The following is a 27,966-nucleotide window of genomic DNA, read 5'->3' as shown; positions in this document are numbered from 1 at the left end:
TCCTCTGATGCTGCCTGGCCTGCTATGTTCCTCCAGCTCCACACCGTGTTATCTCTGACTCCAGCATCAGCAGTTCTTACTATCTCTCGGGAGTTCATATAGATCTGTTATATCATAATATTGTAGTAATGTGTGTATTCATAATATGCTTGAGAAAAATGGATTCAATGCCTAAGCAATCCCAATTTAGTTGCATTCACAACACTAAATAAATAAACAAACTCATATTAGAAAAGATATTTTAAAATTTCAATAATAAGTATTGTTTATCAAAAATTCCCAGACGTTCTGCTCTCCTCTCCCGAACGTGCCAACTCACATTGGAAATAACAATCTGTTCCCAAAGGTATTAGTCTCTTTCTTACCACTACTTCACCCAAGCCAATGAGCCTTTTTACATCAAAAGTTAAAGCCTTTCAAAGTGTTCCTGTAAGGGAAATTGTTATTATATCACTGATGCAAACAGAATGCATTTTAATTATCATACAATCAAGCTTTACTGGGAAACTGAGATTACAACATGACTGATGGCAGACAGCGATCAAAAGCAAGCATGACCCTGATAAAACACCACCCCCTAGTGGTAGACTCTAAAAATTGATTTACCAGCTGCACATAAAAATAAATACTGCAAAGTTCTATACAAAAATGAATACTAGGTTGGAAGTAATTTTTAAAAAAAATGATAAGATAATAGCGACATAGTGAATTTAATTTAAAAATTAGTTTAATTAATTCATTTACGATGTCACGATGAAGTAATTAAGGCCATTTTCCCTTCAGAAGCAGTCTATATTTTATTGCAGCCATTTTTGTTACCAACAATTTTGCTCCTGTTTTATTCTTGAGGTACATGGATCAGTACTTTGCTGATTTTGAGTTTATGAAACTGAACCAGCACTGACAGAGCCGACTGAACGAAAAGCTATACTAGTTGAAAACAGAGCAAACTATCACTCGCTGTGGGCCAACAAAAGCTGTCATTTCAAAATAAAATGACACTGCATTCCCTTTCACTGACCTCCACTCCCCTCTCAAGACTCTGCAAGTGATTTATCGCTTTTTAACTCTGGAGTACAGTCTGTTCCTCACAGCATTTTCAAACATCTATACAACATCCACAAAACCACTTTTTAAGGAATCTTAATCACGAAAAATGTACAAGTTCACAAAGGCATTCCTAATTTAATGGAAATTAATTTTTTAAGATTGAGGCAGAAATATTAGTGTAGTGAAAACCAACATCTGACAGTATTTTTCACATTTCTTTATGCAAAAGGTGAAGATCTACATACTGGAATAGACTGTGAAAAATGGGGGCAAGAGAGCTCCAAATTAGGGGCTAACCACATTCAGTGCCACAGTTGTTCAGGTACTGTATTCATGATAATCATCTAAAAATTAGGTTCTGTAACACATGAATCAATCACTTATGTAATATGCAAGACAGAAATTGTTTTATGCACGAAAAATAGCATACATTCAGGATTACCACATCTACATGTTTTTTTTATCACGGATTACAGAGCCAGTTGTGCCTTTGGATCAATAGAGACATACGCTAGGCTATTAACAAACTTCACCTTTTCTAAAATATTATGCTGAATCTTTCTTCTGATTGGCTAAGCATAAATTACTCGGATTTTTGGAAGGATTCTCGCCATGAGCCCCAGTGGAATTTCTCACCATATTTAACAAACTTACCTCATTAACTGCCTACACATCTGATTCTATCCTGATCTTACCACTCACCATTCCTGGAACAACTCATCACTCAATGGATATCTACCGACAGATCAGCACCCCTTGCATCAACACAACAGCGCACCCAGACAAGCACGATCAGTCCAAAGCTACCTTGCATGATTCTTGATATTTGCCCCAGATGTGGCAGGTGGAGGAAAATGATGCCCTGTTTGTGGGTAGGGATCTGGAGGTCCCACTGGAAGGGGAGGTGCAAATACAGGATTTCCTCTTCCTCTAGACCCAGTAGTGGAGGTCACCACATCACCCCATGGTCCCAGGTTTCTGAGGTGTTTAACAAATTAAAATTCACTCTAATTGGCAACTTGCTGCTATCTGGTGAGAAACTCACCCCACTGCCTGGCAGAAGCATAAAAGATGCAGCAAGATGCTCCTGACAATGAGATGGGCATCATTGAATTTCTTACCTGATTCTGTAATAAATCTCACCACAGCCCAAGTCACCCATATGAGTTTTAGCCCATTGCCTTCTAACCATACAGGAGAGGGCTTAGAATGAGGCTTCACATAAAACCATGTCTTAACAGACTCAGTTGTCATGTTGTTTTACATCAAGCATGATGTAGGCTAATTACATATTTAACATAATCCGTTACACACATCTGCCTCCAAGTTTCTGACTGTATTTACTGCATTATTAACTTCATCCTCCATCTCTCCTCAAGTCTCTGTCTTCAGCTCTGACTCACACAGAACACAATGTGGAGGTTTCACCCATCTCCCTGATCTTGTTCTCAGCTCTCTTCGAGAAGGTATACGATTCAAGTTCTTCATGTTTTCTCTTGAACTCAGTGAAGTAGTATGAGACGCATCAGAGAATACCAGCTCATTATTCAGGCTTTCTTCCTGGCCTCCCATATAGCTGGTCCTTTCCATTCAAGCTCTCTTCTGTAGAAACCAGTGTGCTCTAGTTTCTTATCAATGTTCCATTTTCAGTCTCATCAAGATAAGATCATGGACGTAATGGATTTTTCCAGAACTTGATCTTCCTCCTTGTCCCCGATCCCCTTCTCTCTGAAGGGCAGTCAGACAATGGATAGCATGGGCGATGTGAACAGTTTGAAACCATTGCTTCCAGGGATGTTGAGATTTCTGGCCACCAGACAGAATTTTGTGCTCCGACATAATGCTTCGTAATACCAAAGTAACGCTTGTACAACTTCTGAAGAATCTTGAGTAATCTCTCATCATAAAACAGCAAGTCATGCATGACACCAAGAGGACTGTATCGATCGAAGTATTAGCTGGGAATATGCTTATGTGGAATGCTTCATGACCATCCTTGTTGTAGCACTTACAAATTTGAGTGCATTTTCCACTGGCTTTTCAAGCCTTCCAAATTTCATTTAACTTCTTTCTTGTGCCTGATAGATACTTTGTAGTCAATGACGAATAGGACTCCACACCTTCAACAAAATTTATCTTGTTTTGTTCAGATTTCTCAACAGGAACATGTGACAATTCATCCAATGTGGTTTGATGTTTTTCTTGGACATACTCAATTACAGCATCAAATTTCATCAATCTCAAACAAAATCCCTGCACACTTGGTGATGAATTCCTTTGCATTGAACAAAATAAGGTAACAGATTATGATCTGTCTTAGTGGTGAACTTTATATGTAAGGCACAGTTTACAAATCTCTCATAAGCCCTCCTAATTGCCAATGTTTCAATTTCAATTACTGTGCATCTTTTTCCTGCTTCAGCTATAGACCTGGATGTGTTGTACACTTGTGTACATTTCCCATCCTTCTATATTTGAAAGAGTACTGCTCCTAGTCCAATCAATGATGCATCTAGGGCATTATTGTAAGCAGTTCTGTGAGCTATATAATGAGACAACTGGTCTAATGAAATGTGCATCTCTTTTAATCTTTTGAGGAGAATGTGTTGATTTTCTCTCGCTGTCTTGCCTTGTCAAGGATTTGCTGTGGTGGCTCATTTCCATGTGTCAAATTGAGTAAGACATTTCCCAGTTGATTCACTATCACCTGAAATCACTGAAGTACATTGTGAGGTGTGACAAGTCTTTGATAGCTTTATTTTTTTTTGATGTGGAAACAATATGTACGAGAAATATAATGGTCGGTTGTGAGGACTTACATTTGTCATTGAGGGTAAATCCTGCTTCTTGTGACCTGTCACTTTTCTCACTCTGTCATCCTGCTCTGACGTAGTGGAATTGCAAATCTGATTGTTATCCTCTCTTCACATTGAGGATATCCTCCATTGTGTGGTGTCACACAACTACTGTGTTAAACAGCACAGACTTCAAATAGAGCTAGCAGCACAAAATCAGGCATTTATGAGGTGCAGTGGGCCATCAGAAGCAGCATAATTGTACTTAAACACAAGCTGTAACCTCATATCCCGGCATATCCTCCATTCCACCATTATTGTCAGGACAGATGATCAACCTTGGTTCAATGATGCAAGAAGGCATGTCAGGAGCAGCAGCACACATACTTAAAAATGAGGTGTCAACTTGATGAAGCTACAACATACGACAACTTGCATATTAAGCAGCAGAAGCAGAATTCATTAAACAGAACTGAGTGATTCCGCAACCAACAGATCAGAGCTAAGCTCTGCAGTCCTGTCATATCCAGTCATGAATAATGGTGAACAATTAACCAACTAACAGGAGGTAGAAGCTCCACAAATACCCCAGCCTCAACAATCGACCAGGTCCGAACATCAATGTAAGGGAAAAGGGTGAATTATTTGGATCCATCTTCAGTCAGAAGTGCTGAGTGGATGATCTGTCTTGATTTTCTCCTCAGGTCCTCAGCATCACAGAGGCCAGCCTCCAGCCAATTCAACTCAGTTCATGTGATGTCAAGAAATGGCCAAAGGCACTGGATACTGCAAAGCCCAGACAACATTCCAGCAGAGTACTGAACATTTGTGCTCCAGAAGTAACCCTGTCCCCAGCCAAGCTGTTCTAGTACAATTACAACATTGGCATCTACCTGACCATGTGGAAAGTTGCCTAGGTATGTGTTGTGCATAAGAAGCAGGACAAATCAAACTCAGCCACTTATGGGCCTTTAAGCCGACAGTTGATCATTGGTAAAGTGATAGAAGAGGTATCGCAGTGCTATCAAGCAGCACCTGCTCAACAATAACCTGATCACTGAGATGCAGCTTGGCTTCCACCACAGTCATCAGGATCCTAATTTCATTACAGCCGTCATTGAAGCATGGTGAAATGACTGAACTCCAGAGGGAAGGTGAGGGTGACCACCCTTAACATAAAGGCAGCATTTGACTGACTATGGCTTTGAGGAGCTCCAGCAAAACTGGAGTCAATGGGAATCAGGAGGAAAATTCCCCAATGGTTGGAATCATACGTAGGAAGATAATTGTGGTTGTTGGAGCTCCAGGACTTCTCGACAGATCTTCCTCAGGGGAGTGTACCAGGCCCAGCCATTTTCAGTTGCTTCATCAATGACCTTGCTGATCCATAAGGTCAGAAGCAGGAGGTGAGCTGAACAATGTACAATGTTCAGCACAATTTGTGACACATCAGATGCTAAAGCAGTCTGTGTTCATATGCAGAAAAGCCTGAACAATATCCAGGCTTAGCCTAATAAGTGGCAAGTAACATTCACACCATACAAATTCCAAACAGTGACCATTTCCAGCAAAAGAAAATATAGCTTTCATCCCTCAACATTCAATGGTATCACCACTGCTGATTCCCATACTATCAACAATCTGGAGGATAACCACTGATCAGAAACTGAACCTGACTCGCCTTATGTACGCATGCTTGGAATTCAGAGGTAATTAACTCAATACCCATCTCCATATTCCATGTCCACTATCTACAAGGCACAAGTCAAGAAAGTAATGGAATACTCTCTGTATATTTGGATGAGTGCAGCTCCAAAAAGACTCATTAAGCTTGATGTCATGGATAAGGTAGCCATTTTAGTGGCATTTCATGCATTACCTTCACCATTTAATCCCTTCACCATTGACACACAGTGGTAGCAGTGTACCTTTACAAGATGCCCTGCAGTAACTCACCAAGGCTTCTGCAACAATACTTTCCAATGTCAGATTGATATTTACCATCTGGAAGGACAAGGCAGTAGATGCATGGGGACGCTATCAAAAGCAAGCTCCCCTTCAAGCCATTCATCATCCTGAGTTGGAAACATAACCACATTCCTTCAATGTCACCAGATCAAAATCCAGGAACTCCCTTCCTAATAGTACCGTGGGCATGCCTACAGCACAAGGACTGCAGCAGTTTATGAAGGTGGCTCACCATCATCTCCTCCAGGACAATTAGGAATAGGCAACAAATTATAGCCTAGCCAGTGACACACACATCATATGAATGCATCAAAAATAATCCATATGGCAGCTAATATCTCTGGTGCATCTAGAATACTCATTACTGTTCTTGAAAAGTATCTGTTCTTGAAGTAATATAAAAGGATAGTCAATCCAAACAGTATCTCTCAAAATGGTGTGATGAATATGGCGGTGCTGGTCTTGGACTATGGTGGACAAAGTCAGAGGTCACATGACACCAGATTATAGTCCAGCAGGTGATGAAGGAGCAGCGCTCTGAAAGCTTGTGATTTCAAATAAACTTATTGGACTATAACCTGGTATCATGTGACTTCTAACTTTGTGATGAATGGTGTCAGTAATTAGAATTTCTTGTCCAAAGATAATTTTCAAATTTATTTGCATCCAGTTTGGTAAAAACAATGCATTTTGCTATTTTTGCCAGACTGACATTCAGAGATGCAGTTGGATTCAACTCCCTTTCTACTACTTTGTTCAACTGTGAAGTTAACTCACATTTGCAGTGACACATTTGGTTTCAGTGCTGGAACCATGCAGAAAGACTAACTTGTAGATTTTGTTACCGGTGAAATTACTCCTTGATACAGCACTGATTCAATTTCCTGCTTCACCTTATGTAAAAGCAGATGTAGAAATGTTCTTGATGCGAACAAATACACTGGTTTGACATCTGATCTCAATGTGTTGCGATAAGCTGTCTTCCGCTTTCATAAATTCTCTGCTGAATTAATTCAATTTTCAATTCTTTCCAATTCTTCTACCTTATGGATGAGTTGCAGATCTGTACAAGCAGTTCAGCTCAACAGTGAACACTTTTCGTTTTGGATACACAATTCCTGTGATTTATTTTCTTTAATACAGAAATATAGCAGACAACTATGCCTTGATTTGAATGCCCCAGATTCCATGGACCTGCATTGTTGAAAGCTGGAGGAAGTTTTGCTTTAGGCATTGTTTTTATCTAAAAGAACAGAAACTCCCTCCCCAGTATCTAATTTGTTCTTTTTCACCCCCATAAGTCTACTGACTACATAGATGGTTTCACACTCCAATAGATCAGCTAATTTTGACCAGGAAAGGCACTTCATTGTCTTTAACATCTTCAGTTTCTTGAATGTTACTTGCTTCAATATATTTTAATTTTCATTTTTTTTAAGCTGCGAGTTTCTTTTCTAATATAGCATACAGTTTTAAAATGTCCCTGTTCTTACAGGAATGGCACACTGGATTTTTAATGGTCACATCAATGCAATATTTTCCTACCACATCAGGTATACTGCATAATGACAGCTAGTACAGCCCCTATGCTGTTTCCCAGTCTCTATGTAGATGTGCTTCCACTTTAGTGCCCCATAAACCGCACTGTCTCAGTAATTTTTCTCCACAAAGCCTCCCTGTCGCCTCAAATAAATAGCCAATTCTGCTTTCTCGCTTCTGCCTGCCTTGTTAACTGCACAGCCTTTGATAACATTAAATCCTCCCCTGACTGTAGAAAATCTAATAATGTCTCTTCGAAGACTCCTATAACAATAGAATCACAAATTAATTTCAGGGTTCCGTATTCACAATTCTCAAAAAATCAATATAAGTTGTTAATGAAGGAATCTGCGCTCTCTCCTGGTCGTTAAAAGCATCTATTGAATTTTGCTTTTTCCATAATTATGTCTCTTCTAGGACTGAGATATGTACCGAAGCTTTGATAACATCTTTTGTCCGTTGCTGTTTTTTTCATTAATGTCCTGTCTGACTAATACAGCGCTTGCACAACTGCCTATAGCATAGAGAAAGGAAATTACCCGTTCTTTGTTCCACTTTTCTGCTCATCCTGTAGCTCTTCTGTACCTTGTAGAAATATGGCACTAGGTCACCAATTCTTAGCTTGATTTTGACCATCCAGGTCCTGGAAGCAATCCAACAAGGGTATGGTTTCCTCCATGGCTCCCCTTCACTTGTTGTTTTCCATTCTGTCCGTTCCTCACAGTCTTTTTTCTTGCTGCTTTTCCAGTCACTGCATTTTCTCTTATTGCTTTTCCCTTGCTGGCATTTTCATTTATTGCTTTGTCTATTTACTATACCATGGATTTTCCCACTGTCAACATCTGGTACCATTGTTGTAGGTCTTGGAGAGTGTATTAAGTTGTTGTGTTGATAGATACAGTGACATACGAGGTTGTTGACAAACTTTACCTTTTATTAAACATTGTCTTTTAACCAAGGCTCAGTGCAGGCTTCACATAAAACCGTCTCACAGTAGGCTTAGTTATCCTGTCACTTTACATCACTAATGATACATTTTTTAATATTCGTTAACAGGATGAGGGTGTCGTTGGCCAGGCAGCATTTATTGCCCTGAGGGCAGTTCAGAGTCAACCACATTGCTGTGGGTCTAGAGTCACATGTAGGCCAGACCAGTTAAGGATGGCAGTTTCCTTCCTTAAAGGCCATTAGTGAACCTGGTGGGTTTTTCCGACAAACGACAATGGATTCATGGTCAACATTAGATTCTTAATTCCAGATATTTCATTGAATTCAAATTCCGCCATCTGCCATAGCGGGATTCGAACCCAGGTCCCCAGAATGTTATCTAGGTCTCTGGATTAACAGCCCAGCGATAATACCACTCGGCCATTGCCTCCCTTATTTATCATTAGATCTTGATAAATATCTATATGTAGCTAAATAATGGTCCTCCAGGATCGCAGCAGACTGCCAGCAAAAGAAAACTTGCAAAAAACAAATTAGGACCGATATATGAAGTTAGGAGATGCTAGAAGATCACTACTCAGTTCCCTTCCAAGTGTCTGGCTGCCCCTGACATTAGCACAGGGCCTTCAGCCAGCATCCCAGCTCCCACTTGCTGATAGCAAGCTGCCTCTTGAATGATATTTGATGCCCACATCTCAACTGTACCATCATGGACCAGTGGACTAATTACCCATGATCCTACAACTAGCCTCAGTAGCAAGCACTGCAATGAGCACTATCCAATTTTCAGGCCATTGGTTCAGTGTCTCCAAATTTACTGAATTTCAATTTGCTTTCCCCACCCCTTATAAGTCCAAAGGAAAACAGAGAAAATATTTGTTATGATAGTGCATTTGTTGTTGTGTTAAAAATAATCTATTCAATGTATGTAGTCATGTCATCACAGGAAGTGATGTGATATCACATGATTCAGTTCTCTTGCAGTCAGTTAGCATGTGCAAGATAGAGAAACACCCAGCCTCCATTAAAACTGTATTCAACCTCTTTGTCTGCCCTTCAGCTGCATTTACATTAATCTCGAAAGAAAGGATACAATATTTATAGCTATTTCACTCCAGCCACCTCTCCTTCTGCAGTTCTTCATACTTGCTTATGAAAGAAATACAACATACATTGTATTAAATCTAGTATCAAAATGCTATACTGAGGGGAGAATTATTTCACACCTTCACTCATGCTCCGGGCCTCCACTCGGTGCTGCACCTCACGACAGTACAGAGAGGGGCAAGTTCCCTGACTTGGCACTGTGATCTGCCACTACATAGTAGACCCTTTTGGAGTATCAGGCAGTGAAATCCTAGTGCCACTTGCATTTTTACACTCTTTGGTACGGATCTACTATTGCTCTCAGTTGTCAATTTGCTAGGGTTTGGAATTTTCTTTGGATTACTTTCTAATTACAGGGTGCGATAATCCTTTGTACAGAAAGGCATCTCTTTTTAATCTGAAAATCACATCTTTTCATTCACTTCCTTGCAGAGGAAATGGATTGAGGGATCGATAATTACCTGAATTGTGATAAATTGCAGATTGGAATTTGCATAGGTATCTCACTGTATCCTTAGTCTGTTCAAATAGATATTGCATACAAGGCAGAGATTTGACAGTCTAAAGCAGTAAATCAAGTTCATTATTCACCAAATCAGGCATGTAACAAAATACTGTGATACGTAATGAATAGTTCATCACAGCTCTCATCATTCCTGCTTCAGCATTTACAAGAAGAGTTCTGCACTAACAAGAAAGTCTTCAGTAAATGTTAACAATAAAAACTTTCATGCTCCTTGGTAAAAGAGTTTGTTCTGTGCTTTATCCTATAGCTAGGGAGTTCTACGTTGTAGGAATGTTTTTCTATTCAACTATTCAATGATGCTATTACACACTTTTGGAACAATTGGGACTTGAACCTAGGCCTCCTGGCTTAGAGGTAGGAGCATGGCCACTGTGAACCCTTAAAAATTTTTAATCAACTTGCTTAGAGATGTCATTACATAACTCTAGAGCAGGTTGTACAGTTGAATTTAATGTACACTGCAGCTGTCCCTGAGTAAATCAGAAAGCCAGGGCAACACTGCCTTGCCCATTTCTGAGAGCCCGTATTTGGCTCTGTGCCCATCAGGCATTTAACTTTCTGACTGATGAAACATCAATGGCAATGGAAAGGCGTTCTTTAACTGACCCTTAAAGGTTTCGCCTGGCCTGTGAGTGAGAAGAACTTCTTTGTCATTAACTGAACTGGAGGCAGGCTCTCCTCCCCACTCCTTCCGTCCCAACACTATGATTGTCTTACAACCTCCCATCCCTGCACTCATTTCATTTAAATTATATTGGCAACATAAAGGGAGAAATTTCATCAGAAAGGAGTCACCTGTGTTGTGGAAGCTTGGGAAAGTTAGTGGGAAGAGCACAATTTCCATAATTAATTTGCCCCATGCGATCTTCTTAAGGCCAAGCAAACTATTGAAAAGAAGTCTTGAAATGGCTAACAGTGCAAAGCAAACTTTCCTGAGGCTGATGTGAAAATGCTGCAGGTTCAAATCACAAGATGGAGGGATGGCATTAATGAAGCATCAATAGAAAGGCTGTCACATTTAGCAGAAAAAAATCCACCTGGAGGAAGGAGGTCTCACCTCTTTCATCCCAATGGTCCTCTTGCTGTCTCAATAAAAGTTTAATAATCTTGCAAGGTTTATACATTTTTAGAGGTATGACAAGACAGATAACTAAATCACAGAGAGCCAATCTAGTATCTCCCATTACAATAGTCTCAAATGCTTCTTAGGATGTCACCATTTACCTTGTCCTTGGAACCAGAACACTTGTTTGTACTCTGTCAAGTATTGGTACCTACAAAGCCTATTGATCTTTCACAACTTAGCACATAGATATCTTACACATACCATTACCACCATTCATTTCACAAATGCAGAATTAAGAATGTCAATAGCCAAATAATACTTTTGTTATTACAACAGAAGGGAATACACATTGACAAGGAATGGCAGGCGACTAAAGGAGAGCTTGGAAAGATCATTGGTATATTTGAATGCTTGGTAAGGAGGGATAGTGAATGATTACATTCAACTCGAGCCTAACAGATGGGTATAGAATATGGGAAGCAAAGTGATTTCAATGGGTATAAGGGTGCGTACTTTTTCTTCTTTAATGAAATCTTAAAGTTCTTCACCTCGTCAGACACAAAGGCAGTTCTGAATCGTCATTCCCAACATATAGTACCTGGTAAATGATTGAAACACTTTGAGTCCATTGGCCCACTGGACAGCAACATCTGGGAGGGGCTCGATCAATTGCAAGGCAGCCTCATCAAAATGACAACTCGGGATCGCTCTGATCCTGAGAGGTCTACCCAGCTACATGGTCATTAGAAACAAGAATCCTATCCCTACTAATTGTCAGAAAAAAAGCCACCTAATCACAAGACAACATTGCAGTAAAGAATTACATCCGGTCCCCTTCAGATACCTTTATTTTATGCATGATAACTATGAAGCAATCTATCCCTTTACTGTCCCTGGTTTTGGGAAGCCTGAGGAAAGCATTACTTCCAGTTGTTTGTTAGCTCACCAAGCCTGTTGTTCCATGGTGTGCAGATGTTTTGTTACCATTCTAGGCAACATCATCAATGCAGCCCCTAATCAAAGCATTGAAATTATGTGATCCTCTAGTGTGGTGGGTCTTGTCACTTCCAGTTTTTCTTTTTAGCAGCAGTCTGTAAAATAGGTCTATTTCTATGTGTTTGTTAATGGAGTCCCATGTTGAGAACCAGGCCTCCAATAATTCCCTTGCATGTCTGTTGTTTGCTTGCCCCAGTATAGTCTCTTTGACCCAGTTGAAACGATAGCCTTCATCGTCTGTGTGTATCGAGACAAGTGAATATTGGTCATGTCTTTTTACTGCCAGCTGGTGTTCATGTATGCTGGTTGTCAGTTTCCTCTTCATTTGTCCAATGTAATGTTTATTGCACTCGCTGCATGGGATTCTGTATATCACATTAGTCCTGTTTACCGTCGGTATGGGGTCTTTAGTCTTTGATAGCATTTGATGCAGTGTTGATGTAGGTTTGCGTGCGATCATGATCCTATGCGGCCTAAGGAGTCTGGTTGTCATTTCTGATATATTTTTGAATATATAGAACAAAAAACAATGTCAGAAATGACAACGAGACTCCTTAGACTGCATAGGATCATCATTGCACACAAACCCACATCAACACTGCGTCAAAAGCTATCAAAGACTAAAGACCCCATACCGACGGTAAACAGGACTAACGTGATATACAGAATCCCATGCAGCAAGTGAGACAAACAGGGAGGAAACTGATGACCAGGATACACAAACACCAGCTGGCAGTAGAACGACAATATTCACTTGTCTTGATACGCACAGATAATGAAGGCTATCATTTCAACTGGGTCAAAGTGACCATACTGGTACAAGAGAACACCAGACATGCAAGGGAATTTCTGGAGGAATGGTTCTCAACACAGGACTCCATGAGCAAACTCATAGAAACAGACCCTGTATACAGACCGTTGCCAAATAAACTGAACCGGAAGTGACATGATCCATCACACCAGAGGATCACATAATTTTGGAATGGAGCAAAACAAAGCTTTGATTAGAGATCACACTGATGATGTTGCCTAGAATGGTAATGAAATATCTGCACACCATGAAACAACTGGCTCAGTGAGCAAACGAACAACTGCATCCACAATCCGAGCTACAAATTTTCACTAAGACCTTAAAAAGCATTACTTCCATTCCAAGAAGTGAATAAAAGACTGCAGCACCTCAGACTTCAGGCTCTCCAATATCACAAAGAGACGTTAAAACACAGAGAAAAGCTCAGTTTTACTGAACTACAACAGAAAAGCTGCTTGATAACCAGATGGACTACCCAGACTCAGGCACCAGCACTAAGAAGGGTACATTAAAGATCCTCCTTGCAAACAGTTATTTTGTTTATTTGTTTATCAGTCCTTGGAGTGTACGGACACCCACAATGCTGCTAGGAAAGATGTTTCAGAATTTTGAACCAGTGACAATGTACAAATGGTGAAATGGTTCCAAGTCAGGATAATGAGAGGCTTGGAAGGGAACTTGTAGGTGGTGGTGTTCCCATGCATTCGCTGCCCTTATCCTGGCGGTTTTCAGTGCAGCTAAAAATGGCATCTACACACAGCTGTGAAAGATTTCCCAAATATTCCCTGTCCATAAAAATCATGGCCGGCTTATTACCAGCCTACCAGGCCAATCTTGATCATCAGCAAACTTGGTGTAATGTGTCCTCAACTGTGCTATACTTGCTCAGCAATAACCAGCTCACTGACACTCAGTTTGGGTAATGCCAGGTTTAGAGCTCAGAGTTAGACCTCCTTACTGCATTTGTCCAAACATGGACAAAAGGAGTTGAACTGCAGCAGTGAGGTAAGAGTGAGGCACCCTTGATATCAAGGCAACATTCAACCATGTGTCGCATCATGGAGCCCTAGCACAATTGGAGTCAATGGGAATCAGTAGGAAGACTCACCAGTCTTCAAAATAACACCGAGTACAGATGAACATAGTTGTGATTGACATTCAACAACCATTCCAATCTCAGGGCATCACAACAGAGGATCCTCAGAGTAGTGTCCTGGATCAACTATTTTCATGCATGACTTTACCTTCATCATAAGGTCAAAAGTGAAAATGTTCACCGATGATCGCACAGCATTCAGGACCATTCACAACTCCTGAGACACTGAAGCTCTGAATGCCCAAATACAGCAAGACCATGGGCAAGACTTACACAGTTAATGGTAGGGCCCTGAGAAGTTGTCTAATAGAGAAACCTTGGGGTTCAGGTACAAATTTCTTTGAAAGTTGCATCACAGGTAGACAGAGTGATAACGGCGGCATCTGGCATGTTTGTCTTCATTGCTCAGACGACTGGGTATAGGGGGTGGAATGTCATGTTGCGGTTGTACAGGACATTGGTGAAGGCACTTTTGGAGTTCTAAACTAGAGGGCATATTTTTAAGGTAAGAGGAGAAAGATTTAAATGGACCTGAGGGGCGATTTGTTCATACAGAGGATGGTTTTGTATGTGGAATGAACTGCCAGAGGAAGTGGTAGGTACAGGCATAGTTATAATATTTAAAAGACATTTAGAAGGTATATAAGTCATAAAGATTTAGAGGAATATGAGCCAAACACAGGCAATTAGGACTAGTTTCATTTGGGGAACTTGGTCGGCATGGACAAGTTGAATCGAAGGGTCTTTTCCATGCTGTGTGACTCCATGACTGTATGACCTACACTTTAATAATTCGACTGATAAGTGGCAAATAACAGTTGCACCACACAAATACGAGGCAATGGTGATCTTTAACAGGAGAACCTAATCATCTTCCCTTGAGATTCAATGGAATTTCCAGCACTGAAACCTCCATTATCAACATACCAGGAGTTATCATTGACCGGAAACTTCACTGGACCAGTCACATGAATACCGGACAGGATTTCCAAATGGCAGTGTTTCCCACCCAAAGCAATGGCTACTGCTAGAACCACAGGCTGTTTCCAGACTCCGAGTCCTGGGTCCCACAGAACTAGGTAGATGCAAGGTCTCAAAGTGGAATGAAGGCATGAGGGCGAGGGGACAAAATGGTGGGAGTTACAATTTTCCCTCCCTATAAAATTGCAGACAGTTTGGGAGCTGGGGACAGGCAGCAGAATAAACTAAGAGTTCCTACAGGTTCCCCCGTCTGTAAACAGAACAGTGAGCGACCATAAACAGGAGCATGTCAGAGTTTGGGAATTCTGCCACAATTTATTTACTTCCTGACTCCCTAAAGACTTTCCTTCATCTACAAAGCCCAAGTGAGGAGTGAGATGGAATGCTCTGCACTTACTTGGATCAGTGCAGCTCTAATACCACTCAACAAAGTTTGCAATCATACAGGACAAAGGAACCCCATTGATTGGTATCCAATCTACCATCTCAAGTATGCATTCCCTTCATCATCAGTGAATCATGGTAACAGATTGCATCATCTATGAGCAGCTGTTTTGACTGCACCTTCCAAGCCTGTGTTTTTTACCATATAGAAAGATAGGGCAGCAAATGCTGAGAATACCACCAGAAGCAAGTTCGCCTCCAACACATGCAATATCCTGACTTGAAACTATATCATTGTTACTTCATTAATCAGAATCCTGGAACTCCCAACCTAAAAGCACTGTGGATGTACTGACACCAGATGGAGTGCAGCAGTTCAAGAACCTGCCTCGCCAACACCTTCTCAAGAGCCGTTATGGATGGGTAACAAATATTGACCTTACCAGCTATGCCCACATTGCATGAACGAATAAAACAAAAACTTGTATGTTGCCACAGTTATTCAAATATCTTTTGTGCTTGAGGTAAGGGCTCTTTAGTGTTTGTTTCTCTTTTATAATTGGGGAATCAAGTTATATCCTGATATTGAAGTTTAGGATTAAGGCGTGGTGGACATCTATACAAACCAAGGATTTTAAGATCTGGGAGTGGTTCTATTGGGGAGACAAATCTTTGATCAACCAGCACTTCAAAACAATTGCACTCTATTGATCCACAATATTGTGCCAAATGTAATTGGTCTCTCGGCTGTCAGTCAGCAGCTGTATTGAACCTGCTGCCTGTACATCATGTACTAAGCATTTTCCTGCTGTTGCTTGTAGCTGCTCCTGCCAGGAGGTCTGGTGGCATGGTATGCTATGCTGGTCCACCTTGCACCATCTCACCACTCCCATTGTAGCTCATCTGCAACTGCTCTGTAACATCTACCAACCAACGACAGACCTTTCTGCTCTCCTCCACTTGCCCAGCTTGGAGAGAACTATGTAACTTTTCAGTTCTGATCAAATGGCCTAAAGGCTGAAATTTTCTTTTCCACATGTCATTATTTAGAATTTTCTGTGCTGTCACAATTTTTCAGCAGTTCTTCATTCATCTTATTGTCCATATATGGAATTTTAAGCACACAACTTGGCATCTAATTTCTAAAGGCCCCGCTTTCAACATCAGGAAATGTTATGTCAGACTCTTGGTTTCTGAGGGCATTAAAGTGACTTTATTCCCAAGGAACTTGAAACAGTCAATCTGCCTGCTTCCAAGTATTGCATCAAGGCATTATTAACACAAGGCAATTATGAAGGATCTGTTGGATGGAATGGTCAATTTCTATGCAGGGATAAGATTTAATGTAATTCTGTGAAATATTGTGAAATGGAACTAAACCCCAAGTTTCAAGGCATACAATTTATCCAGACATAATTTTCATAGAACATAATTGGTATATTCAATTCACATTGTACATATTAACTCTTCTCTGCACTACCGATGTTTCCAGCATGTTGTAAATTCTCATGCAAAAAGTTTTGCCTGTCATCATAAATCAGCTGAAGATTTAGGGACTGGGAACTGTTGTTAGTCATGTCAATGAGGAGCATTTGTGTTTGGAACTTGCAATATGTGCAATCTCAATGGACTAGCATTTTATTAACCAAATACATTCACCTTGACGAATGGGGATCCTGGCAAACTGTACCTTTCAAACAATGCCACCTGTTGTCAGGTGAGAAGGAGAAAGAGCCAGGAGTCAGGATGAGTAACATCACCTCATGCTGTTTTTGACATGAACATGCATTTACCACTGGGAGAGTAAATGTTCCTTTCTGCTTCCCTAAAACAGAATTCATGTTGATGTGCATTGCCAGTGAAATTATGCCTGACAGAAATTCCTGGCTCCACAAAGACCTAATTGCTGACTTATTTCCTCCACAAATTGGAATTCCCAGGGCAATGTTCTGAACTTTTGATACATAACGGGGGAGGGGGGGGTGGGGGAGGGGCGGGGGGTTGGTGTTGGACCTGCCTGCATTTAAGCTTAACAGCCAAGCATTCTTGGCACAAGGCAAACAAAACCATATTCATGGCTGAGAATAAATTTGTGAAATTAATGTAAAGAATTTTTGACTAGAAATGTAATGGAAGAGAACAATTTAGAGACTCATCCTGCAGCTGTAAGACACAGCGCTTCCACCTTGACCAATGGAGGAGCTGGCAAAGTGCACCTTTCGAATGATTCTCAAGGAAAAAGGAGAAACAGCATGAGTATCAAAATCAAACGCTAAATGTGATATTAACACATGCCTGCCACTGGCAGAATGAGTGCTCCTTTCTGCTAAGATACCAAATGGTTCCCAAATCCTCTTCCAACAGTAAAGTGGGATCTTTAAAGTTTATGTAAGCCAGCAGAACAAGCTGCTCATAGTCAGTTTAACACATCACAGGGACAGTAATTCTAACAAGGTGGCACTTGTGAGTCCTGAAATAAAATGTCAAACTGATTTATGGGATTGCATCCCTGAGGTTGGAATCTTCTGCTCTCTCTGGTAATGAGCTTCAAGGTGAAAAAAACATTTAATTAATGGGGACAGTGATGTACCTGAAAGCTGTTGCCCAACACCTCAACAGGATTTACTCTGTCATGGACTCACTTCTGATTCTCCTCCAGTTAGAAGGGATTTCCAGTTTACAAATGGCCCTTGGAACATTTAGTATGGGAGCAGTTTTTTTTAAAAATTGTATTCATCACCCAGCTGGTCCTCAACTCTTTGCAGATCAGCAGGAGTGAGTTGGCTGAAAACACAGCTAACAGTCTGTTCCCTTTGCTCAGATTCAATACAGACAATGGCAATCAATGTATGTGACTCTTCTACATCTACCAAAAAAGCATATAGCACAAAAGCAAGCTGTCAAATTCCTTGCAAAATAAGTAATGGTGGGAATAAATTAGTATTTACCACAATTGCAAAGGCAGTGATAAATAATAAGAGTATAACAGTGTTTAATTAAACATAGCAATTTTGAATTTCCATGGCAGTTTTCCTGCTCTCCAGAATAACTTTGGCAGCAACCCAAATAATGCTCTACACTGTTTCTCTTGAAATTCTGCTCATGCCACAGCGGGAGATCAGCAGACACCCCAATGGAAATTCTACACCACCTTATCAAGAAATAAAAGAGATTCTTGTGATTATAGTAAATTAAGGCATTGCCTTTCATCATGACAACAATAACTATGACCTTTATTGTTTCTTTAATGGAGAAACAATAATTGGAGCACAAAATGATAGTTTAATAAAATTCATCCAATAACCTACTAAAGGCCCAGTTTCAAAGCTAACATATCAATTCAAACCTGGAAGATTTCAGTTTTGATTCCCATTCTGTATACATTATGGTTTAAACAAGGTTGATACTTTAGATGCTGCATAAAAACCAAAAGAACTGCAGATGCTGTAAATCAGGAACGAAAACAGAAGCTACTGTAAAAGCTCAGCAGGTCTGGCAGCATCTGTGAAGAAAAAATCAGAGTTAACGTTTTGGGTCTGGTGACCCTTCCTCAGAACTGCAGAACTTTAGATGCTGCAGTTGGTTGCAGGAGGGCTTCAGAGGAGAAACTCTTTATTTTTGTTCTGATTACCATTAAGTGACCCCTCTATAAAACAACAAGTGCGAATACCAGCTTGAAACACAAGTTCAAACGTGAATTGGATTCCGAGTTAACAGAGGAAGCCCAGCGCCCCCATTGTCCCAGCAGAAAAGGCAGTAGAAAAGTTTGGTTTTCAATTCTTAGTTTCTTACCAGTTTCGAGTGCTTCCTTGAGTTCCAAACCACTTGGTGAGCCAGGAGGAGGCCTATAGAGGGTATCATTTTCTGCACCTTTCAGAGACAAAGAACAAAGTTCAATTCAGTTGGGAATATATATCATTACATTGTACAAACTTAGAATGCAACAACAGAACTACCTACCACAAAAATCTATGATAGTGAGTTATATCCTGGTATCTGTACCAAAAGGGAGTACTAGAATCCTCAGCCACCGACTTTAGACTGCATTCCAAGATCAGGTGAATGCTAGGTTGCTGGTTTGGAATCTACGGTACTAGCAGTGTATCCAGGGCACCTGACACTGAAGAAGCCAAAAAGACTACCTAAAAGCTGCTAGGCAGAGACATTAGCAGTCTCATGACACCACAAAAACAATGAAAATACTTTCCAGTATACTTTTATGACAGTCCCACTGAACTCCAGGAAATCAGGAGTTCTTCATGCAGTGTGTTCTCCCTGGCAGCACTCTCTTTATTGCTGAATGTTCATAGTTGAGGAAGGTCAAACAAGCTATCGATTTTCAATGTCAACAGAAACCATCAATAACTTTTGGGCTTTATGCCAAAGTACAGCTCATCCTGAGTGAAGGCACCAAAATTGCAATCGGTGCTGTGGGTACACAGTATTTGCTCTCTCACACCAATTAATGTTCCTAAAAGCTGGAGGGAGTCAAGGGTTATTGAGGATAGGCAGAAAAATGGAGTAAAAGGCCAATCAGATCAGCAAGAGCTGAGCAGGCTCAAGACCTCCTCTGGATCCTTTTTCTAAAACCCTCAGGTGCAAACACATTTCATCAATATCACTTGCACCTCCAAAATTTGTCACAAATCTTTCATTCATTCTTTTGATTCTGCTTGTGAAATAAAGTGACTAAGCAAACAATTAACTGTGCAGAAAACATAGGTAAAGCTATAGACAAAAATAGTAGAATGAATCAATTTTAAGAGTTCTCAGTAACACAATGATTATGCCAGTTAATTTGAAATCTGCAGTTACATTTATTGCCTTAGAGACAGTTGTATTTCATAATGAATCAAATGAATGACCTTGAGGGCAGGTTACATACTGAAAATTAGCTACACAACAAATTTAAAGGGCACCCTCTGCTGTACACAGTTAAAAAAGAACCATTCATCTGAATTATTATCTAATACTACATGATAGACAGGAAGCTATTGTAGTGACTGGGTGCTGCTGTGATTTTGAATACTGCCATTTCCCTTCAGGAGTTTTAAAACTTGTCCTGATTCAAAAAAAAGTAGCATGTAAACGATCTTGGACTTGGCCCCCACATCTGGAAATCAGGCATCTACAAGCCACCTCCTTGAAGGCAATGGATGTCAATCAGTCTGCTCCCCAGCATCAGCGAAGTGATGGACAGGGTCATCAACAGTGCTCCAAGCAGCATCTGTACAGGAATAACCTGCTCACTGATGCTCAGTTTGGGTTCTGCCAGGTTCACTCAGTTCCAAACAGCCTTAGTCTAAACAAGGACAAAGTAACTGAACTGCAGAAGTGAGGTGAGAGTGTCTACCCTTGATATTAAGGCAGTATTTGATTGAGCATGGCATCAAGGAGCTCTAACAAACCTAGAAATCAGGGGAAAAATAGGTATTGGCTGGAGTCATACCTGGCACAAAGGAAGATAGGTTATGGTTGCAGGAAGTCAAACATCTCAGACCCAGTATATCACTGCTGCAGTTCTTCAGTTTAGTTTCCTAGGCTCAACTATATTTAGCTGCCTCACCAATGAACTTTCTTCTAACTTAAGGTCTGAACTGGGGATGTTTGCTGATGATTTCACAATGCTCAGCACCGTTCAAAAACATTTCCAATACTGAAGCAGTCCGTGTCCCAATGCAGCAAGACCTGGAAAATATCCAGGCTTGGGATGATAAAGCGACAAGAACTATTCAGGTCAAACAAATATCAGGCAATGACTGCTGCAACAAAAGAGAATCTAATCACTTCCCTTTGAGATACAATGGTATTACCATTGCTATAGCCACCATTATCAACATCCTGGGAGTAAACATCAACTAGAAACTGAACTTCAACAGTATTATGAACACTGTGGCTATTAGATCAAGCGAAAAGCTAGGAATTCTGTAACCAGTAACTCACCTCCTGTCTCGCCAATGCTTGATCCACATCTACAAGGCAACTCAGAGGTGTAATGGAATATTCTCCACTTGCTTAGATGGGCACAGCTCCAACAATACTTAACAAACTTGAAACCATCCTGGACAAATTAGTTCACAGATTAGCACCCTATCCATCACCTTTAATACTCCCTTCCACACCAACACACAATGGCAGCAGTGTGTATCATCTACAAAATACACTACAGTGACTCACTAAGAGTCATCTGACAGCAACTTCCAAGCCCTAAACCACTACAAAACAAGGGTTGCAGATGCATGGGAACACCACGAACTTAAGTGCCTCTTCAAGTCCTGAATCGGATCTGTATTACCAATCTTTTACTGTAACTGGGTCAATTTCCTGGATCTCCCTTTTGGTCTGTGCTACGAATGTCCCTCCACTCCAAATTTTGAGGTTCAAGAACGCAGCTCACCAATGATCTAATTTTAGATTTATTTCACAGGGGACAATGAAGCTAATAAGAGTGGAAATAACATGGCAGCATCATTTATAAGGCTGTAAGGGTGTAAAAGAGTTAATATTGAAGAGAGCATTAAGCATCACCCAATACGATGATGTCACGTGGAGTTCAGCAGGTGAACAGCCTTGGATTTTGTAAGATTAAGACTTAACATCAAGGTCTTCCCCTAAATCTCAGCAACAATGTCTATCATATCAATGTAACCCATACTTGGTTGCAACTGCATCTTGTTTAAGACAGAAGGTTCTTCCCACAAAACTTTCAGATGCTACTTTTCTCTACCTGTCTACCTGACCAGGAAAATGGCACCAAATCTACCAGGTGAACCTTACTGTGGTTGCCCTATGGTGAGGATTCCTTTTACAATATTGTGGCAAGCAGCGCAGAATTCATTTAGCTCTCGTGTATGAAATGCTGACAACTGGAGAGGTCTGAAGTTTCTTTAGGCATAGCTTTAAAAAGCAGCTGGAAGAGGTGAACATTCAAGGACATTGCAGAAGAGAACCTCAAGCCAGTATTCCACAAGGCAGAGTCTATTGTCAATAGTAAAACATATTTCAGACCTGATAGGAGACATGCAGTGTTGAGCGTGAGCTAGGAAGTCCATGCAGTTCGGGCATTGTCATACAAAGGCATTTACAGTGTAACATAAGATTTGAATACACAGATTGCCCAAAGATCATGAAGCAGGGATTCTTTATGTGCTGGCACCATATCATCACAAGCATGAAGGGAGGTTTAACAAGGAAGACACAGTATTTACATGAAATTAAGCCTGTGGTTTACATCTAGTTGAAGAAATCCTTTATCTGCCTGATCCTCCTCCCACAAGGCCTCCTTTCCCCCAAAGGCTGTCCAGGGAGGGTCTGTTTGATTACTCCAGCTGCCTTCCCTTACTATTGCCATTTACTCTAGCTTTCTTCTACCACATTAAACAAAGCATGTAGGTCCCTACCAGAAGACAGCACACTGGTAGCAAGAGCATCAGATGGATCTTATAACGTGATCTGCTGTGGTAAGGTCAGTCATGATCCAGCAAGCCCCTGCCACATAGTCTCTAATTGCTAACATTCCCCCAGTTTTCCCATTTCTGTTGCATCAAGTGATGCAATCTTCCATGACAGCGCATTTGATATCTCTTTTTTTCCCCTTAACCAAGGATGTCCCACCCAGCATAGTTTTGAGGGCCCTTCACCACGTACAATCCATTTTACATACTTCTGCTCTCACCTCTTCCCCTCCTTCCTTAAACCACGCTAGGGTTCCCCTCCTCCTCACCTTCACCTTGCTAGTTTCCGTATTCAACAAATTGTCTTCTGCCATTTTACGCTGGCTCCACTGTGACACCACTATCAAACACATCTTGCCCTGCCCTCCCTTTTCAGCATTCCAAGGGGACTATTCCCTGCATGACACCCTGTTCCACTCCTCAGTCACCCCAATTCCCTCTCCCTTCCCTATATCATCCTTCTGTGCAAGTGCAGATGCAACAGCTCCCCTTTCACTTCCCCTTTCTCACCATCCTAGGCACCAAATACTCCTTTCAAGTGAAAATGATTTGCTTGTTATTCTTTCAGTTTAGTATACTGCATTTTCAGTTTACAGTATGGTGGTCCCTTCTACGCTGGGGAGAGACCACTTTGCGGAATACCACTTTCCATTTGTTTGATGTATTGCTGTCAGATGTACCAAGATCCAGTGAAAAGTGTTGTTTTGTGTGTTGTACAGGCAGATTGTACCATACAAAGTGCACCATGGGAGCAGAACAGAGTGGAGAATACAATGTTACAGCTGCAGAGAAGGTGCAGACAGAGAGATCAAAATTAACATTTGAGAGGTCCATTCAAAAGTCTGATAGCGGCGGGGAAGAAGCTGTTCTTGAAGCTGTTCATAATTGTATTCAAATTGGTATATCTCCTGCCTGATGGAAGAAGGTGGAAGAGAGTACAACCAGGGTGGGAGTGGTCTTTGATTATGTTGGTTGCTTTTCTGAGAGAAATATTGATGGAGTCAATGGATAGAAGGCTGGTTTGCTTGATGGATTGGGCTGTGTTCACAACTCTCTGTAGTTTCTTGCAGTCATGGGAAGACCGTTTGCCATATCACACTGTATTGCATCCAGGTAGGATGCTTTCTGGGATGCATCTATAAAAATTAGGAGAAGTCTTTGTGGATATGCTGAATTTCCTTAGCCTCCTGAGCAAGTAGAAATGTTGATGTGCTTTCTTGACTATTGCATCAACATGGGTGGACCAGGACAGACTGCTAGTGATCATCTCTCCATGAACTTGACACACTCAATGATCTCCACCTCAGCACCATGATGCAGACAGGGGTCTGCCCTCTACTCTCTTCCAAAAGTCAAAGACCAGCTCCTTCGCTTTGCAGACACTGATGGAGAGACTGTTATCTTTACACCATGCCATAAATACTCAATCATTTTCCCATATTCTGTCTCGTCGTTGTTTGAGATCCGACCTGCAAAGGTGGTGTCATCAGCAATGGAGTTAGGGCTAAAGTAGCCACAGAGTCGTGAGTGTATAGGGAATATAGTAGGGGGCTGAGTACAGAGCCTTGCGGAGCACCAGTGTTGAGGAATTCGATGGAGGAGATGTTGTCACCTATCCTTACTGATTACAGTCTATGGGTCAGGAAGTTGAGAATCCAGTTACAGCGTGGGAAGCCGAGACCAAGGGTCAAGTCAAGTTGGTAGGCTGGAGTTGATGTGAACCATGATTAACCTCTTAGAGCATTTCATAATTATGGAGGTCAGAGCCACTGGGCAGTCATTGAGGTACACTGCATGATTTCCTTTTGCACTGGGATGATGGTGGTCTTCTTGATGCAGGTGGGGACTTCAGATTGTAATAAGAACAGGTTTAAGATGTCTGGAAGTACTCCCGCCAGCTGCTCCGCACAGGATCTGAGTGTACAGCTCGGGACTCCATCTGGGCCAATCGCTTTCCGTGGGTTCACTCTCAAGAAGCCAATCTAACGTCTGCAGCAGTGACCGTGGGTACAGGTGCATCTGAGGCTGTTGGGATAGATGACATCATTTCACTGACCTTCTGTTCAAAGCGAGCGTAGAATGCATTGAACTATTGGGTAGGGACGTACTGTTGCCTACGATTTTGTTCAACTTTGCTTTGTAGCCCATTATGTTGTGTAGGCCTTGCCACAATTGACGGGTGTCCATGTGGTTAGTCTATTCAGTCCACAAGCGTGACCCTGAGTTTCTTAGAACATAGAACATAGAACATAGAACATTACAGCGCAGTACAGGCCCTTCGGCCCTCGATGTTGCGCCGGCCTGTGAAACCAATCTGAAGCCCATCTAACCTAAACTATTCCATTATCATCCATATGTTTATCCAATGACCATTTAAATGCCCTTAAAGTGGGCGAGTCTACTACTTTTGCAGGCAGGGCATTCCACGCCCTTACTACTCTCTGAGTAAAGAACCTACCTCTGACATCTGTCCTATATCAATCACCCTTCAATTTAAAGCTATGTCCCCTCGTGCTAGCCATCACCATCCGAGGAAAAAGGCTCCCACTGTCCACCCTATCTAATCCTCTGATCTTGTCATTTGTCATTTTAATTCTCTGCCATACTTCCACTCTGACCTTTCTGTCAATGGATTGCTGAATGTTCCAGTGAAATTCAACATAAGCTTGAGAAAGAGCTGCTCATCTTTCATCTCAGCACTCAATGGCCTTCTGGAATCAGCACTGCAAACTTTAGATATTAACCTCTCTCCACCTTGCACTTTCTTTAGTTTTTGTTTGCTGATGTGTTTTTCCTTATGCCTCCATGTTGCCTTCAGATAGGTGCCATTCACACCCTATCTGCACACAACCTTTGTCTCTTTACTATACTTGCTACCACTCTCTTTGGCTTTTGTATCTTCAATCTTTTGTTAGTTAGCCTCTCCTGACCTCCACCTTATCAGCAACCTTCCCTTTTGCCTCCCTCCTGCCCTCACCCATTCTATTGCCTTGGGAAGAGCGTTTGCCATACCACACCGTGTTGCATCCAGATAGGATGCTTTCTAGGATGCATCTATAAAAATTAGGAGAAGTCTTTGTGGACATGCTGAATATCCTTAGCCTCCTGAGCAAGTATCATCTTTCAATCTTGTCATCCTGAAATGGTAATTAAGTTTCTCTGAGTCCTGATGAAGGGTGTGAACCCAAAACATCGATTTTCCTGCTCCTCTGATGCTGCCTGACCTGCTGTGTTCCTCCAGCTCCACACTGTATCGACTCTGTTTCTCTTCCCAGATGCTGCATGACCTGCTGAGTACTTCCAGAGTTTTGGTTTTGTTTTTATTATAGCTTACACATCTCTCAGTAACACTCAATGAATTAATTTTAGCGAAATTATTGTTATGCAACTGAGTACAACAGTGAGATCTCAAAGGCTACACCAGGAAGCATGTTCACAAAATGAATAATGTATTTTATGTAGCATCAGGAGAAGCTTTTACTTTCCTGTGAATAATGTGAGAAAATCTTCAAATTCTAGCTGAACGGGTACGTTTACATAGCTCTCCTTCAGTAATAAATCCTTACTTTACATGCTCAAGCCTTGGACTGCAACTTGAATCCATGACAACTTGACTCTGAGGCAACTGGCCAGCCCAGACTTTGATGATGGCCTTTGTGTGCCTCTGGGTTTACATGTTGGTGTATGCCTGCATTTGTGTTCAAGGAAGGTCAACTGGGAGAATTGTAAAAACAGTACCTTTCTTCTCCAAGGCTTCAGTCAGCTTCATCACAATCTGTGGTGCTTGATCCGGCAAAGTTAACAGTTCAGTTAGCTCCTGCCCCGAGGGAACTGTCAATGTAGAACAAAGAATGATTATTTATTATGTCAGCCTGCAGCCTCCTCTTAGCATCAACTGAACTGGCTTTTTAATCATGGACCTTATGTAACAAGCTGCAAAACATTCTCTATTTTGACACTTATTATTTTCGACAAGTAGTCCAGTTGGCTATTCCATCAGATAGATGACTTTGCATGGTGCATTTCAACCACTGCAATTACTATTTACTGTGTGCAAGACAATTTCAGAGCTGTCCTATCTCATTATGTGGCTGCTTTTTTCAAAACTAGATCAATCTGGAGTACATATTTGCATAAGCTCTTAAAATGGAAGATTCCAGATTTAAAAGACTTTCAATGGTTCAAGAAAGGCGTCTTTTATTCTGCAATAATGTTATTTCAACCTCTTGGGAACAACAAGTTCAGGTTACTGGCCCTTTCTGTCACACAGAATGATCATGGAGGGGTTCATTCTCACTGTTTCACACACTGACTTTCACTAATCCATAATGGGGAGCCAGCAAATGAAGAAGCTGGCTTTAACATCCTGCCATGGGAACTCTAGCCACGACTGCCACCCTGCTGAGGTTTAGGGCTTTAGGAGAGGGGTCACAAGTGGTTGGGTATCACTCTCCCCTGTCACTGCAACCCCTCTCACCCAGCCTTCTTCCATCCCACCGCCATGATCTTGTGGAGCTGGCTGAAAATGTAAATGAAATTTCTCCCTCTCATCATATTGGCCTTTTCTCAAGTGGGGCCCACATCTGCCATCAATACATCATGTCCAGTGAGTCCGAGTTCTAAGTAGGGGAGGCGTGGTGCAGGAACATTCAGTTGGAAACAAGTACTTAAGTGGATTGAAGCCACGAACCTAATGTCAGGCTATGCCTTATTTTCACACATCAGAAAGGTTTCTTCTCATGCATCACGATCTCACTTGATTTTCTGAGTCAGAATGATGTCTTTTATGCAATTTGTTATCTTCAACATTCCTAAATTACAGAACCACACTAATTGTTAACCTTAGATCCAGATACCGACAGTTTTACCCAGTTGCGCAAAAGTTAACTGCAAAGTAAATCCTGAGCCAAAGAATACTTTTCTTTCCAAACTGAGAACTGCTACTTCTGCTATAAGAAGAATTTGTTCAGGCTCATATTACATGTGGAACAAAGACAGACAGATTTCTTTGGTAATTTTCTACTATTCAGTCTCTTATACTGGAACCATTTAAAATTAACCAGTTCTTGCTGGTGTCAAATTGAGCAGTTTATACTGTGGCCCAGATTCTGCAACAACCACACATTTACAAGTTACTTGCATGCAAAATTGTTCCAAAGTTGAAAATGTGGCTTCAAAAACCAAATCCTGTTTGCTATAATAGAGATAACAAGGTGCAGAGCTGCATGAACACAGCAGGCCAAGC

The 27,966-nt window shown here is 41.2% G+C and overlaps 1 protein-coding gene across 2 annotated transcripts in view; it reads right to left on the bottom strand.

Moving 5' to 3' along the window:
- pik3r3b (phosphoinositide-3-kinase, regulatory subunit 3b (gamma)) overlaps window positions 1-27,966 on the bottom strand; it is a 514,779-nt gene that overhangs the window by 332,338 nt on the left and 154,475 nt on the right. For both annotated transcript variants that reach the window (XM_048601936.1, XM_048601937.1), the window contains exons 3-4: window positions 26,460-26,552; window positions 19,060-19,137 (exon numbers count right to left, since the gene is read on the bottom strand). In XM_048601936.1, coding sequence (XP_048457893.1) covers window positions 19,060-19,137; window positions 26,460-26,552 — 171 coding nt within the window. The remainder of the gene's footprint in view (window positions 1-19,059; window positions 19,138-26,459; window positions 26,553-27,966) is intronic.

Source organism: Rhincodon typus, chromosome 10 (assembly GCF_021869965.1).
Source record: "Rhincodon typus isolate 14 chromosome 10, sRhiTyp1.1, whole genome shotgun sequence".
NCBI lineage: Eukaryota > Metazoa > Chordata > Chondrichthyes > Orectolobiformes > Rhincodontidae > Rhincodon > Rhincodon typus.
The sequence above is the reverse complement of the archived record's forward strand: the minus strand, read 5'-3'. Positions and strand labels throughout refer to the sequence as shown.